This window comes from Podarcis bocagei (assembly GCF_964188305.1).
Source record: "Podarcis bocagei genome assembly, chromosome: 3".
NCBI lineage: Eukaryota > Metazoa > Chordata > Lepidosauria > Squamata > Lacertidae > Podarcis > Podarcis bocagei.
Window position 1 is genome coordinate 47,029,376 of NC_138127.1, and position 16,857 is coordinate 47,046,232.

The window sequence follows — 16,857 nt, forward strand, 5'->3', positions numbered from 1 at the left end:
GGAAAGTTTCGAAATGAATGCCATGCATGGCCAGGCAGAGTCCCTGCAATACTTGTCTAAACATTTGGTATATCTGCTACAGCATCATACTGTGCTGAGAGGCCTCAATTGAAAAGATACATGTTTTGTTATACACATTTTATTCTCAATGTAGGGCAAAGTAAGGAAACGACCGGGGAATATTTTTCTGGCAAAGCTCCTATCAAAGTTATTACTGTGAAATGTTTAAAAAGTGTGAGCCCTGACTTACTTACTTACTTACTTACTTACTTACTTACTTACTTACTTACTTACTTACTTATTTGTACCCTGGGTTGCCCCAGAGACTCTGGGTGGCTTCCAGCATACCAGGTGAAATATAGAGATTAAGAGAATTAGCAATGAATCAGGAAGGCCCTTCTTCAAATCTCACCTTTACCAGGAGCTCAGTCCTCCTGCCTCCCATCTGTAATATGGAGGATAATGGCCGCTTACCTGGTTCAGAGGTGGGCAGTGGTTGTGGCCCGGCCCAGCAGTCCCTCACACACCCGGGGATAAAACAATTCCACATGGTGGTTGGCTGTTGGGACTTGCGCCGGTTGGCGACTAAAGTCGCTATCCCAAATTTTGAAATTGCCTTATCAGGGGCAAACTCGGGGTGGAGCCTGAGTGGCAGACTGGAGTGGAGAAGTCTTCATTCTGGTCCGTTGCCTGGAAATAAAGGCTGACTGTGCCTGAGCATGGTACAACAGTTGGCTGAAGAGCTACTCTCTCACCCTCAGCCCTCCCCCCACCTGTCTGTAATATGGAGGATAATAGAATTTACAGGGGCGTTGGGAGGATTACAACTAGATAATGCATGGAAAACTCTTCAAAGCACTATACAGATACTAAGCGTGATTCTGATATTAAGTAAGTAAGTAACCCACACCATAGGCTTCTTGTGAGGATGAGATAAAAAGGTCAAATTCTTCTTACCTAAGATAGAGTCATGAAAATACTGCTGCCCTACCCCTTGGCTCTGAACCAGCTAAAGTTAGCTGTGAATAACTTCCATTCAAAGCTATATTAAAATTAAGCCCTGGATTTTTGATTGCATGGAGATTGTGCAATAAAATTCACTTCACAGTTTTGTGAGAAGTTACAGATTCTCATGTCCACCCCCCCACCTGCCCTGACTATGCACCCCATGTGCAGTTACCCCTTTTGGTGAGCAGGGGTGTGGAGGTGAAAGAGAGCTTTCCATCATACCCCTTCCAACATTTCATATAGGAAAACATAGACACTCTTGTGTTCTTGGGTGGTCCATTTTTTTACACTAAGTTTCACTGGCTGAAATTTACCCCTCTGGCACACACATAACTTACACAGAGGTGTGTGTGTGTGTGTGTGTGTGTGTGTGTGTGTGTGTGTGTGTGTGCATTCACTCCCACATAAATTGAAGCAAGGGTAGCCAACAACAACCTTTGTCATTCCTGATCATGGGTCATGTTGACTGGGGCTGATGGTATCTAACAATCAAAGAGAGAGACATTTGGGGGCTATTTTTCCCTCAGGGAGAGGCAGTGGAAAAGAGGGGCTCTCTCTTGTACATAGGGATGGTTGGGGGATTATGACATTCGACTGCCACTGGTTTCCCGCTCAGGCACCGATCAAGTTCACACCTACTTAACTTCAAATAGACTCTGGCACCAAGTGCTCACATTCACTGAGTTCAAAGCAGAAATCAGTTGGGCCAAATCTTTTCATTAATTCTCATGGATTTTCATTTGCATAGTTACCTCCGTTCTAAATCTTTGAGCCAACTTGGTATATTCATTTTTCTGATTAACTAATTTCATAGCCCATTTGAAAACAGGCATTTTCTCATTTTCTTCTGGGGACCCCTGGGGGCTTCTTCTCAAAAGAGGCAAAATATCACTGACAGAGCCGAATGAGATCAATTCTCATTGTCTTTACAAAGCAAGCTTGGAATTTGCATTTTCCCTTTTCCCAGGGCAACTTTCTAATATTGCCGAATTGAATGCCCTAAGTATGCACTCCATTCCATCAGACGCTTCTCTTCTTTAAATGGGTCCTGACATTTGCACTAGTATCCTAATTCAGTTCTTGCTCAGAAATTGAGTCAAAAGATATCACCTTGGCTCCTTTTAAAGCCCAGTAAACTCCCACAAAAGTCCATTGATGGGCAGAATGCAAGAAAGAAGAAGAAGGTGGCATGTAGCATGGCTTTTACCAGTTACAGCCCATCAGATATTTCCTGCTGTGAACGACACTGATTACTGTCTCTTTAAATCATAAAGGAAACAGTTTATACAAGATTGGAAACCAGACAAAGCGAAGCATCAAAGTGTACTTTACAAGGGAAGGCTTTGGCAGGGGTGTCATTGACGATGCAGAACAAAATTATAGGGCATGCAAAGCTCCCTTTGGTAATAGCTTTGTAAAATAACCAAGCTTGGGATTTCACCCTCACCCCTTGTGTGTCCAAAGTCCTGGGGTAAAATCATAAAAAAAGTTCAACTACAATCCTAAAGGAAAAAGGGTCAACAACTTCGGTCAGTCCTCATGCATGTTCACTTCATCAAATCTGGCCCTCTTTGAGTAGACCCCTGGCTACTGCATTTGGTATTCACTCATGCAGATGTCAAGTCCTTTCAATCAGTGTCTAGATGCTGATTTTTCCAATGCTTTGTCTAACCACAAAACGGGGACTAAAATACATTATGCATGAAGTGGGATGGATGAATCTGACCGTTTTGGCTTATCTCTGTTTCTCATTTTTCCAAGTTCTGTTACCATATCTCCATGTCAGTTTGCACCTTTAAAATACACACACACAATGAGTCCTCATGAAAATTCCGCAGCATTTCAGTGTGAACTTACCCTAATGTGCATGTATTTGTATGCAATTTCGCCAAATACACGCATTTTGCAAAGCATTATTCTCTTACATAATGCATTTTGTATGCTATTTTCAATAATGTATACATTTCACACACACTTTACCTTAGCACCTGCATTTTTGTACACATTACTTAGCTGGAGAATTGCATTGCAAAATCTGAAAAAGTACGAATTTCAAAGGTTGGCTGTGTTCCAGTTCAAGTCTTGCATCAGAAAGTGTGAATTAGGTAGATTTGCCTTTAAATGGGAAGCAAATTAAATCCCCTCCTTCCATACTACACATAAGATATCAAGACATCACCTTCCTTGCTTGTTAGCTGCAAGTCTCTCAGGATGAAGCAGCCAGGAGCAAATGTATTAATTGCACATTATAGACATAACAGACAACACAAAAACATATATATCAGGTTTTTGAAGATAAACATTTCCAACTCATGCCGATTTCAAAATGATGTGCATTTTAACGTTGGTTCTAGATTGGGGGAGGGGAGGGCAGGGGGTGATCATTGGACAATATTCTCTCAATGAACCCCCTCCTTTTATGAGCCCACTTTCCTCGTTGACATTGTTACTACTGCTCATTCATTCTCTCCCTCTGGGAATCTATACCACTTCTTAGATGGGGAGGATGTGGTGGAAGTCACTGCTTGTATGAATAGGCAGCCACACCAAAGAGGAGGAAGCGTAGGGTCAGTGAGCCCTGGGGGTCAGCACTGGGATCCCAGATATGCTGACCCCTGGAACCAGCTCTGGGGTGCCGGATTGCTGTGGTGCTTCCTGCTGTCTTGTCCTGTCTGGTTCTTCCTACTGTACATCCCAATACTTGCTCAACCTAGAATAAAATAAAATAAAATAAATAGACTTTTTGCAATATGGAAAATTATGGGGAAATGCACTGGAAAATGTGGCACAGTACTTGCTTGATGCAATGTCATCTAACCTCCCTTCAGACAAATGAATGTTGAAATGCTCAATAAATCACCAACATTGTCTAACCTCTCTGCAAACAAATCAGGATAAATACTTAATCAGAAGGTCATCTGGAAACGGCCAGGGGATAAGTTTTACTCCGAAAAGTCCCATTGAAATTAAAGGACCTAACTTAGTGGGTCTACTTTGAATAAAACTTAGTTGAATACCACCTTTAATCTGAAGTGCACTGAAGAAGAAGAAGAAGAAGAAGAAGAAGAAGAAGAAGAAGAAGAAGAAGAAGAAGAAGAAGAAGAAGAAGAAGTGGTGTACTCTGCCCAGCTGACTGGGTTGTCCCAGCCACTCTGGGTGGCTTCCAACATATATAACATATATAAAAACATAATAAAACATAACGTATTAAAAGCTGGTCAAGGAAGCTGGTTTCATAAAGACTGTCTTCCTACCACTCAAAAAAGATGGACTGCAAAACAGTATCTCTTCCCCTGTTTATAGAAAATACATCCTCCTATAACAATATTATATGACTGCTTCAGGATGTATATTCATCCTCACTACAATTAAATATATTTCCCCCTTTTTAAGATAAGGAAACTGAGTAGCTGATATATTTCCTGATACGTTATGTGCGAGAGAGAAGGATTGTGAACTTACATCTCACTTCCATTCTCCTCCCCTGTTTCCCACCCTTTACTGTCTCCTCCTTGCTTCCCCTTTCCTTGTTTCTCCCAATCATTCTCTTCTATAGAGACTGTCTGCTTCATATTCTCTTATCAGGGTGACATTCATTTATGTAACCTCTAACACTCTTGATTACGACAATGAGAGACTGCCACCAGTGATTAACGTCACTCTGAGTGGTGCACACTTCAAAGAGCACCAGACTTGCTAAGTGTGTCTTACAGTGTGCACAAAAAGTGGGAAAGAGCACTATCTCTCATCTCCACCAGAAACAGTCTCTGCGCATCTGCCTAGTAGATCTGGAGTGGTATTGCAGTTGTGCTTATGGAAATGACTTAGCGATCTGTCATTGAAAAGCAAGGTGTGCCTTGGCTCTGTGTGTTATCTGGACATATATCATACTTCAAGTCATTTATAAGGCTGTGATGGGACAAAAGTTTCAGCATCAGTAGAAATGGTAGCCAGAAGGTGAAATAAAAACATTTTGCCTTGAAAGCTTAAAGCAGGGGTGGGGAAGCCCAGGTACAGGGCACAAATGAAGCCCTCCAGGAGTCTCTCTCCATCTCTCTGGACTCTCCTTGGGCCATTCCCTCTCATCAAATTCTCATCACATTTGCAGATGGCACCAAACTGGGAGGGGTAACCGATGCCGCAGAAGGCAGAGTCAGGATTCAAGATGACCTTAATAAATGGGAGAACTGGGCCCAAACTTACAAAATGGATTTCAATAGGTCCAAATGTAAGGTTCTACACTTAGGCAGGAAGAACCAGCTGCACAAATAGAAGATCAGAGGCAACTGGCTTGCCACTAGTACGTGTGAATAGGATCTAGGTGCCTTAGTAGACCACTAGCTTAACATGACAAAACAACACACTTTGAGACGAATCTTAATCAAGGCAGAGTAGGGCAGAGAGCAACTCATTTCCCTCTGCATCTGCAGACTTGCTGGCCAGGGCATATGCAGAGGTGGTTAAAACTTCTTCCTGTAGCAGCACTCAGACTTTGGATCCAGCAGATCCATCTGTAACCCTGCACTGCATTTCACACATCATTTATTCTGGGGTCTTATGCCAGTGATGCTATTGCACACTAACTGCTACCAGCAGCGGGGCTTTTTGTTATTACTCTACCTATGTATCCCTTGATTTAGACAATTCATATATATTAGTAAAATTCATATATAAACTGGGTACAGGTAATATATATTACTCCTTCATAGTCCATTTTCTGCTACATGTTTTCTGTTGTTTGTCAAGAGACAATGGAGTGTCCCCCCAGGTTGAAGTCAAAGGGCTGCATTAGCAGCACGAAAGTGACGTGGGGGCACAAGCCTGGGAAGTGTGTATGGATACCAACAGAAAATGACTATCATGATATCACTAGTGTCATTAAAGAACAGCAACACAGAAATTTCATCATTATACACTGTCAGCATGACAGAAAAAGGGAATAGCAACTCAGTGAGGCAAAAAAAGTCTTAAAGAATACCCTGCAAAGAGATTCTTAGTCAAGATCAAAAGAAACTTAGTCAAGATCAAAAGGAATGTTTTGTAGCATCCTAAAGCATAGTTAACAAGGCCCGCGATCCTGCCTGTCCATGTTATTCTGTCATTGGTTCCAATGAGAAATTTCCTCTCAATACAAGTTTCAGAAAAGAGATTTTCCTCAGGATCTCCCTCTTCCTCAGTAAATCCCCCTTCCAGGTTTCCTCTGATCCTGATAGTTATCAGTCTACCCAGCTGGTACTGGCCCTTGGTCCAGTGCCGAGGGCCTTCTGGCGGTTCCCTCACTGCGAGAAGGCAGTGAGGCAGGCAGAGGATCTTCTCAGTAATGGCACCCTTCCTGTGGAACGCCCTCCTGTCAGATGTCAAAGAAATAAACAACTATATGACATTTAGAAGACATCTGAAGGCAGCCCTGTTTAGGGAAGTTTTTAATGACAGATGGTTTAATGTTATTTTAATCTTTTGTTGGAAGCCTCCCAGAGTGACTGGGGAGACCCAGCCAGATGGGCGGGGTAGAAATGATAAATTATTATTATTATTATTAACGTTTTTAGAAAACCCTCAGGTTAAACACCAAAATATCAAGTGTTGTTTGACTCTTAAACTGACTGGAAACCAGGATTAGAGACCACCAAGCTTTGTTTCCACAGAACTGGTAGCCATTCTTACACTTGTCAGTATAAGGGCAATACCATATGTGAGCTAGAAATAAAATGATACTGAGCCAGTGTGATTGGTGAGTTACTAGCTCTTGTACTATGCTACTTTTGCAAATGAAGATCACCGAATAGCTTGTGTCAGAAAAGCATGACTGTGAAGTTTGACTCAGACGAGTGGTTTTCTGTCAAACTTCATTTCCGTGCATCAAGAATGGCAGCAAGTTTCCAGGCAGAGTACACATGACAAATATGACTCTGTTGCCTCTGTCCCGAAGAAAGTCATGCTGACCTACCACTTTCACAAGGGATTGACTGTAAAATCCTCACTCATCCCTATAGTGAATCTGAGTTAATCGCTGAACATTGCACAATTCAACTTCTCCCTGCTAGCCAAGAGCTTTCGTCTTAATCTGGGTCATGTTTAGCCCGATTATGAGCCTTGCTGATAGAATAGTCTGCCTTTAGGATTATAGATCAGGAACCGCTCAAATGATTTCAGTCAACATATGCCTTTAATTCACATTTTAGTCCTTTCATAACACACACACACACTCCTACCCGTTCTCTCACACTTTATTCTTCCTTTGGTTTGTGTTTTCACTACAAGATAATTATTACTTTCTTGTGTACAGAAGAGTCATTACATTTTGGTTATGGTTTTTAAACAAAACATTTAATGTTGGTTCTTAGTTGTGAACACGACTTCTTCATTTTATATTTGTTACGCAATAATTATATGACTGTTATGGTATGATCCCTCCCAGGGCTTCTTTTTTCAGCCGGAACTCGCCGGAACTCAGTTCCAGCACCTCTCAGGTGGGCGCCATTGCTGTTATAAGAGAACAAGGGAGGCGTTCATGGCAAGCTCCGGCACCTCTTTTCTAGAAAAATAGCGCTGAACCCTCCTACTTCAGAAATAAAATGAGGACAGAATTGGAGAAGAACAGTGCCACAATCATGATAAAGATGCGAGCAAGGGGTATTAGCTGCACTTCAACTGCCCAAATTGGTTAATATGCAGGGCACCAGATTCTCTCTCTCCCAGCTTCCAGAGACATGTTCGTCTGTGTCCGTGTAAAGCAGGAGCTGGGAATCTTTTTGAGCTTGACAGATGCATTTCCTCATGGCTTGCCTTCTGGAAGCCACATGCCACTGGTGGGCAGGGCCAATGCAAAAGTGGGCAGGGCCACTCCAGCTTTCATACACAGGCATATCCAAACTCCTGCCCTCACCCCCAGCAATCTGGCTTGGGAACAGCCTCCTACTGAAGCCAGTGGGAGGCATTTGCCCAGACCAATTGCTGTGTAGAGGTGCTACAACACTTTGGAAGGCATTGCTTCTGTAGACAGATTTCTGGGATAAAGTGTAAAGCCATCTAGTTCAGACGCTCCCCACCCCCTGAAAAAGTTCCTGCAACCTTGCATGGAAAGGACAATTCCACCTGCTGCCTTCTTCTGTCAGAAAGCATGGGAAACACTGCACCTGGTGAAATTCTTGGTTCTATGCAACTCTTAAAGGAACAGCAGCTTCCTCAAGGGCCTTCTCTTTACCAGCTGGGCTGGACAACCATGGCTTCCCAAAGCTAGCAAGCCTTTTCTGCACCTGTGTTGCCAGCAGCAGGGAAGAGACAGCAGGTGCAACCAGCACAGCAATAAGAAGGAACATGCCTCTTTCTCTCTTTGAAAGCTTCCTTGGGCACCTCGGTGTGGTAGGAAGAAAAAAGCAGGTATGTTTAGCTTTTAAGACAGAAAGACAGTGACAACAACAGTTGTTGCTGCTTTTATTTTGATTGTATGTTTTGTGGTTTTATATTGTGATTTTATTTTGTGAACTGCCCTGAGACCTGCGGGTATAGAGACTGTATATAAATTGAATGAATGAATGAGAAGGCCCATAGCTCAGCTGCAGGCCATTTACAAGATGCATTGGAGGACTGGGGGATGCAGCAAAGAAAAGGGAGAACTGTGCTACATTCATGGAAGGAAAGTTGGGGTCCATGTACAATTACTTTAATGTCTTTCATTAATTTGTCATGACGGCCAGCCAGCCATGACTCTTTCCAGCTATTGCCTGCAATTCTGTGCACACTAGTCACAGGGTTGCATCCCCTGCTATCAGTTAATGCCATTCCATGTATTAATAACCAGCCAGTTAGAATCCTGATCCCAGGGAGCTGCATTCCTTCCTACCACCTTGGAGTGGCAGTGGTAATTTGTATTACATCACACAGTCATGTAATAATAAACTACTGAGCTAACGTAGTAAGCTGGAAGTTCAGTGGTGTTGCCTTACCTGGGAGTGGCTGTTCATGTTAGTACTTGCAACTCTGACCTTTCAGCTTCTACTCTAATGGTTGGGGTATGAAACTAAGACCATCACTAGCATGATGTTGAGGCCCAAATTCCCCACTATAAATGCACCCAGTGCCTTTATATTATAGTAGGGACTGCACCCCTGCACACGTCCCACGCCAACCCTCCCTGCCACTCCTCCCATAGTAACCCCCTTCCCACCCCATGCAACCGTTTTTTACCTTCCCAACTCCATTTCTGAAGCCACTTTTCTGTTCTGCAACCCCATTTTCACCTTCACTCCCATGTCCATGCCTCCCCCTCCCCCTCCTTCTGTGCAACCCTTCCTGGCACACAAACCACCCCAACGCTAACATACCCTCCAACATTTCTCCGATGAAAATAGGGACGTCCTAAGGAAAAGTGTGACATTCTGGGATCAAATCAGAAATAGGGACAGCTTCTCTAAATCAGGGACGTCCCTGGAAAATAGGGACACTTGGAGGGTCTGTAATTATACATTATTTAGGGCAGGTAAAAAGAGATGTCTGTCACCGATGAACACATCCACTCTTTGCAAAACAGTATGGGGGAGGGGTTGTTGTCTTGAGAACGTTGACCAAAAAATTCCACTGCTGAAACTGGAGGGCAATAGTGAGGATCCCAACAGAACTCAACAATATGATGTGATATTTCAATCATGTATGTAACAGCAGTGCATGAGAGAACGGAGCGGCAGTGGTGTACTTTGGGTGCCAGTACTGCATCCGCGGGGAAGGTGATGGGGAGACATGGGGGCAAGGTTGGGGGAACTCCAGGTTGGGTGCAAGCAGTGGGTGCATGTATCTGCAAGGCCACTGCCATCAACCTGGAACTCCCTTGACCTTGTGATCACTTTGCCCTGTCCCATCCCTATTGTGGCAAGCAGTACTGCTGCTGGGAGGGTGCCACTGTCCTTGCACACACACACGTGCCACTGCTTCATGTATGTGGACATTTTTTTTAAAAAAAGGTTTTTTACTTGTGTTTTTCAAAATGTAGCAAATTAACCATATAATAAACAGAGTACAAATTAGTTTGGAGTACAAACGTAAACATAAGTGCAAAAAGTAACAGCGCAGTCTTGATTTAATAATGCATTATACTCAATAATATGGAAATCGAAATATCTAAGACTAAACCTCTGTGTCTAGTACATGAACAATTATGAAACCAAAAGTTTGTCCAAATCTAGAAAATTTAAAAGTTTCCTGTTACTCCTAATTTAGTACCACAAACACCACTGGTTTAAGAGGGTTCCTGTCAATATGGATTTTGAAGATGTGATGACAAACCATGGTTGCTTATGACAAGAATGAGAAGTGGCAAGCTACAGGCTTGTACAGTCCTCCCTCCACCATTCCCCTGCACATGAAGGGAGGAGATTTTTCATTTCATCTGAACGTGTCAAACTGTGGTTTGTGCAAACCACCGTTTGCCCTCGAATGATGTAGTGTAATGCAACAGAAATTTGAATGGGCAAGAAGTTGGGCTGCTTGACTGTTCAAGCTGAGAGGTCAAAAGACCCACTGGGGGTAACTCCTTGACTTGAAAAGTTGAGCATGTGAATGGATTTATGAAGCAGGCAAGTCAGTGGCCTGTTCAACCATCTCTAATCTATTCTGCAATTATTTCTTCACTAATTAATGATGAACCAACAGGAGTCCATAGCATTCAGACATTTTTGAATCTATAAATTATCTGTGAGGGCTGAGGGGAAATGCCACCAAAATGTTTGTTCTGATCTATGCTTGAATTTGTAGTATGAACAATGCCTTTGCAGCAGCAGTTTGATATCTGTTGATTAGTGCCACATTTATTTCCCCTATGCTAAGATGTACCCTTATTTCTTTCTGCCTCAAATCTCACATGTTATTCTCTTACAAGTTACAGTAGACAATATGCTTTTATCTGGTATATCTACTTAGAAATGTAACCATCCGTTCTAAATACTCAAAATTGTTCTGGAAACTTTTACATAAAAGATTTAACCTTTTAGTGTTTCCCTTGGGAGATTACATGAAACAAGCTTTTACTGAACCTGTGAGACATTTCATAAAGGATTTTTAAAGCAATCCAGTTGTGCTTTATGATTTTAAGGAAATTTGTCTTGCCACTTCACCCCTCCAGCATAACTGGAGCAGTTCACAGGATTCTTTTAACATTCACATTTGCTTTCTAAAAGATGTATCAGAGATAATTCTCTGCTTCCAAATTATGACATGTCTATGCATGGCTATTTATTACAGCTCAAACATGGTGTTGATTCACCCGGCTTGTACCACATTTGTATCAATCTGACTTCCAAATACTTTAATCCAGTGCTGTATTATAAGCAAAGGATTTGTAGAATCACCACCTTCCCTTTAGCACTGCCAAGGACTTTCCTTCATTGCCACAATCATATCTACTAAAGAAACAAACAAACAAACAATATGTATCACAGGAACTCACACAATTTCCAATTGCACTTATGCACTGAGTTTAAGCTTTAAACCTTCTAGATTTTTGCAAAGATCTGGTATCCAAGCTATAAAAGCAACTGTTATTTGCTGAAATATCATGTTGCATTCTGATTACAATTAGATTAGCAGAGACACCATCAGTTGGGCCTTTGTACAAGTTTAGTGTCACAAGTCTCATGGAGATGTCTTGGAGAGGCTGGTCAGATCAGCAGGAACAGTGGGAGAAGCCTGAGGAGCTGGAAGCCAATTATTCCAGGGAGGGATCCAGCAGGCTGAGATGGGCCATGAGAGACATCAGAGTTGCCTGGGGAGAACCTGGGGAGTCTGATCCCGGGGAGGGATCAAGTAGAGTGTCCCCCAAGCAGCCCATGCCACCCCAGCCCATAGCCCCTGCACTGCTGGAGCATCCGTTCCCTCCAGTTCCTACTAGTGAGCCTCTGCCTCTGGAGGAGCATCCGATGCCAGGTTGCCTAGAACATGGAGTTGCCAGCACGGGCATGAATGGACAGCTCAGGTCCAACCCACCAGAAGGAGTTACCGTTTGCTTGCCCAGTCCAAAGACATGCTTCACTTGCCACACTAAACCCTTGACCCCCGCCCCATTACTTTACAATAGGGATCCCTGGTATGTGTCAATGACTGGATCAGCATCTTAGCTTAAGCAGCCAACATATTGCACCTGCTGTGCCTTTAACCTGTGCCTTGCTCATGAACCATACTGATTTGAGCATGGAAGTTTTTGGCAGAAACCATAATCTGAGTTTGAATGCTTTACCCAGAGAGAGCCAGGGCATCTCACTCTTAGTGCATTTTCCACATCTGAAGAAGGAGGAGGATCTTATGGTTGTGAGTGCCCCCCCTTCTCTTCAGTTTGCAGGCCCAGGAACTGCTCTGATGGACCACTGAGTCTTCTTACGCAATCTCTCCTCCTTCTCCCTCCATTTCCTCATTCTCCCATGTGAACGTCAAGTTAAAGAGTGTCAGTATATGGTCTGCTTCCTTGTTCTTTGCCACTGAATACAGTTGCTAGCCCCCCAACACACACCCACGCACCATGGTGGCTAGGAAGTGGAAGACAACCTTCATCTACAGTTGACCTTCACCGCCTACAGCTTTTCTGTGGCTTGGAGTCAAGTTTACTCATAAAAATGGAGTGCTGCCTGGGGCTTTGAATGTGGACTTTGTGTTAGTTTCCATGTTTTGAAGTTGATAAGTAAAACTTAAGAAACAGTTATTTTTGTCAAATCCTTGGAAATAAAAACAAATAAATCTGATATCAACAAATACCAGAAACATTCAAGCATGGGAAATCTGGTCCAGAGAAGTAACAAACATGAAGTACAGTGACATTTCAGATCCAAGTCCTCCTTCAGCTCTTCCTCATAGATCTTGGATATATGTTATATATAACAACAGAACACAGAATGAGAACAGATCCATTTGAAAGCCCTTGCCTTGATGAGGTTGTCTGTGCCTTTTCCTCCTTTCATATGCCCCAGGTGAATGAAGAAGGAAGCGGTGATTGCAGTCTTAGTATACACCTACCCACAAAGTCATTGATCAGGTATACCCACTGATGGGACTACCTTCATCTGTTTTCAAGTGGACACACTCATGGGTGTAGCGGGGGGGGGGAAGGGCGCAGTAGAATAGAAAAACAATAGAAATACATACGTAACTGATCAGTCACATTGGTTCTGTCCCCCCCAAAGTCCTGCCCCCCTCAACAAAAATCCTGGCTACGCCCATGTACACACTGCAGGGTACTGCATCAATCTACAATGAGCTTTTACTTTTTCATGAAATCAGTTTCTCAAGAAGCACTTTTTTGGGCAAAACACCAACAAAATAATCTAGACATTGTGTAGACTATGTAAAAAAACAACAACCCTCCAAATACCCAGTCTCCATTGATTCTAGAATAAAATGTGCGCACATAGCCCAAAGCTCCTTTTTGATTTAGATTCTTTCCATCAAACCCCTGCAACGTGCAGTCTTGCGTCCCGACACAAATCTATATGTGAAGCCTTTTTCTTTTGCTGGCATTCATCAGCTCGCTCTGGCAGCAAAGCTGACTGGAAAAACATTTCTAAGTGAGATCTTGATTCCTTTCTTTCCCTTTTTTTAAAAAAAGAATAATCTGTTGGCGAGGGTAGGGTTGTGGGGGGGGGGGGACACCTCCAGCTCTGGTTTCTTTCTAGAGTAGGGTGGTAGCCTGCCGAAATCACTGCCACATTCTTCCCATAGTAGTCCTTTAAAATTAATAGCACATGCAGAGGAAAAACTAAACCCCTTTGACGTCACTCTTGAAACGAGGAAACATAAACAGAGCAGGCTTCACTCTAGCGAGCTCGCAGGGCGCAAGCTGATTGGCCGGCTCGGCTGTGCCTGTGGCAGTTGACAGCACCTCCCAGCCAGGCACGGCACTGGCCTTCGACTTGCTGCTGCTGCTGCTGCTGAACACTCAGCCACTCAGAGACTGCAGCAAAGCCCCAGCTGAGCGCTCTATCCCAGCACCCGTCTGGCAGGAAAGTGCCGCCGCCGTCTTCTGCGGAGAGCCTCTCCTCTCTTTCTGCTTCTTTGGCACTCTCCTGTCTCCTTGGTCATTCCACCCACCCCGTTGCACATGTCCATGCGCACCTTCCTCTCTCCTCTCGCGCGTCTCCCTCAATTATTTGCTTCATCCTGAATGCAGTTTCTGGCTCCTGCAGCACAAGTCTTCATGAACAAGCTGCGCCGCTTACAGATTTCGCAGCATTCAAAGGTCACAGAACTGCCACTATGGTTAAATGTCTTGTTTAATGGTTGAGGTATGTATATAGCAAATCCTCAGAAACGGCATGATCATGGGTGGGAAGGTTTGTTTTAAAGGTTGCAGGAAGGGGGGGGGGGAGGAGAGAAAGAGAGATTGCGTTTGCCAAAGTTAGTAGCAGAGGTGATATTTGTGTTTGGAAGAAAACCTTGATGGCTCTCACTAAGAAAACTGCTGCTTGCTTATTTTTTAAATATCCGTGGCTGCATTTTCATCGTTGTTGGTATTGTCCTAAGCCACGGAAACTTGCATGAATTGTAACTGAACTGAGTGCAAAAGATAAAGGAAAGGTTCTGGGACAGTAACACTTAATGACCATTAGGAGAGCTTTCTTCCCCCTTTAGTTCTTAAGCATTTCAGTGGCTTGAAAAAGAGAAGCTTTACAGGTAACTGAGGCTGCAATCCTGTACCCATTTACCTGGGAGTAAACCCCACTGAACTCAACGAGTCTTACTTCTGAGTAGACATGAAAAGGACTCTGCTGTAAATGTGCTGGAACAGATAACTAGGAATATCATGTGTTTTTAACCGATGGAGGGAGAAATGAATGGCAATGCAAATAAAAAAATATTTCTTAGCAATATATGTTACAGATCTTTATCTTCTGGGTGTTTTAGCAGGTTACAAATGCTCCTCTGTTTCCTTAACTTCATTGAAGGGTTTGTGCTGAAACTATCAACAAAGGGATAACATATTAACAGCTAGCTGAAGGGCAAAACAGTGAACAGCATTTTCTCAGGACTGTTTGGTGACATATACGTTCAACTGGTCATCAAACAACAGCCTGTACTCTTAACTTGGAGGGTGGCTGCAGCATTCAAGTGACCTGCTAGTGCTGCAGGGAGCAGGAGCAGTGGTTCAGCTGAACAGAACTCACATTGTTTTCAGGAGAGTGGCTGCAACATGCATTTGAGAGAGCTACTCCCAGAGAGATGCATGTTTAAAATCCTGCCCAAATAGCCCATGATGCACACACACGTATATAATGGCAGAAAGGTGTATTGTCTGAAGGCATTGCAAGGTTTCATCACTCTGAAAGCTCTGTGAGCTGTTTGGAAGGAGGGACGTGTTGCATTTTTGAAAATTATTGTTCTTAATTTCAAACTCATTTTGCTTTTACGAATTCAGAAACCTTGGATGGGTCACCCCAGCAATATACTTTGAAGGGTTTTTTTGCGGGGGGGGGGGGAGAGAAACAAATAACTGCACTTGATTCATAAGTGCCAGCTTAGGAATGGTAAAATATTAGCTCTGAAATGCAGACTATCTGCTATGTGCTGTGAATGGACAATTGCTATCCTGCAGTGCCTGGTGGGAAAAACAAGGACTTTGTGTATTGCAAATGCATAACTGCAGCTCCTCCATTTCCTTTGCTGTATCTTCACTGATGGCTGCAAGAACAAAGAGGCTGCTGTCATTAATAAATTGCTTAATGACACATTTCATATGCAGAGTTAAGGCATCCTTCTTCCTTTTTTGCCTGTCAGCCACAGTCAGTTTTTATCAGCTGAACTGTTAGCTTCTCTCACTTCTCTCTCCAGTCTACAGTAGATCTTATACACTGAAAAATGTTAGCAAGCTCCGGAAATTCAAAAACACTATTTTGAAGAGAATCATTTCAACTGCTATGTATAAATTGTGCATTATTCAATTTAAATGATCACTGTAGCAGGAACAGGAATATGGAGAAATCAGAGGGAAGAAGAAAGAAGCCCTCAAACTTTCTGAAGGACACTAGTTTCTGATAGTATTAACAGTGCAATTCTTTACAGGTTACTTTGATGCAAGTCCCACTGTGTTCAGCAGTGCATGCTTCCATGGATGCAAGTATAGGGTTGTACCCTGAACATCCCTGTTGCAAGTTTAATTGGGGTATGTAACTAATGCGGCACTATACTATATGAGTGCTGAGGATTGTAAATGGGAAGAGAATCCCCCCCCCCAGCATCCAGAAGTCTTGACTGCTGATCAGGAGAGGTTAAGTTCTGTTTAAATCCTTGTGTCCTTGTGAGTTGAATGGATTTAAATAAGTCACAACAACCAAGGTAGAAGCTAAATGTTACAGAAGATGCAGAGATGCTTGAAAAATCAGTACACCATGTGGTGCGTCTCTCCAATGTTCCACAACATGTTGCAGCACTTACTCAACGGCGTGTTGTCATCCCACTGTGGGCTCCCTCGTTCCCTTCAGTGGAAGTGAGCAATTTAGAATAGGGACAGTTGAAACATATGAGTGGAATGGAAAGACATCATGTTGTGCCCTTGCATCACGAGAAAAGAGATGCTTCACATTTCACAGGACAGGAGAAGACCTCAGCGCTAGGATACCTTTTTCAGCATCAGCCATTGCCTTTTATAACATGTTGTTCTTACAATTTGTGATTATAATTCCATTGGTTTCAATAGGTTTGGGGCCCCGTGTGTGTCTTCTATATGGTTAGAGGATCACTCTGCCTCTTCTAAGCATCCATTTTATACAAATGTTTTGCATGCCCTCAGAATGTCTGCAAAGAGACTGTATGCAGTATTCTTGAGCAGAGCAACTTTTTCAGGCTTGCAAACAATGATAAAATGTCTTAATATGCATA

At 43.1% G+C, this 16,857-nt stretch overlaps 1 protein-coding gene across 2 annotated transcripts in view; it reads left to right on the top strand.

Annotated features, from left to right (window-relative positions):
• Positions 1-16,857, top strand: part of PDE7B (phosphodiesterase 7B) — a 166,565-nt gene that overhangs the window by 18,676 nt on the left and 131,032 nt on the right. Inside the window, exon 1 of one of the 2 annotated variants that reach the window (XM_081187896.1) lies at positions 13,877-14,267. The exons of the other annotated variant lie outside the window; for it this stretch is intronic. Within the exon in view, the coding sequence (XP_081044022.1) occupies positions 14,247-14,267 (21 nt within the window). The 5' untranslated portion in view covers positions 13,877-14,246. Of the gene's footprint in view, positions 1-13,876; positions 14,268-16,857 lie in introns of those variants that run through there. 2 annotated transcript variants of the gene reach the window in all.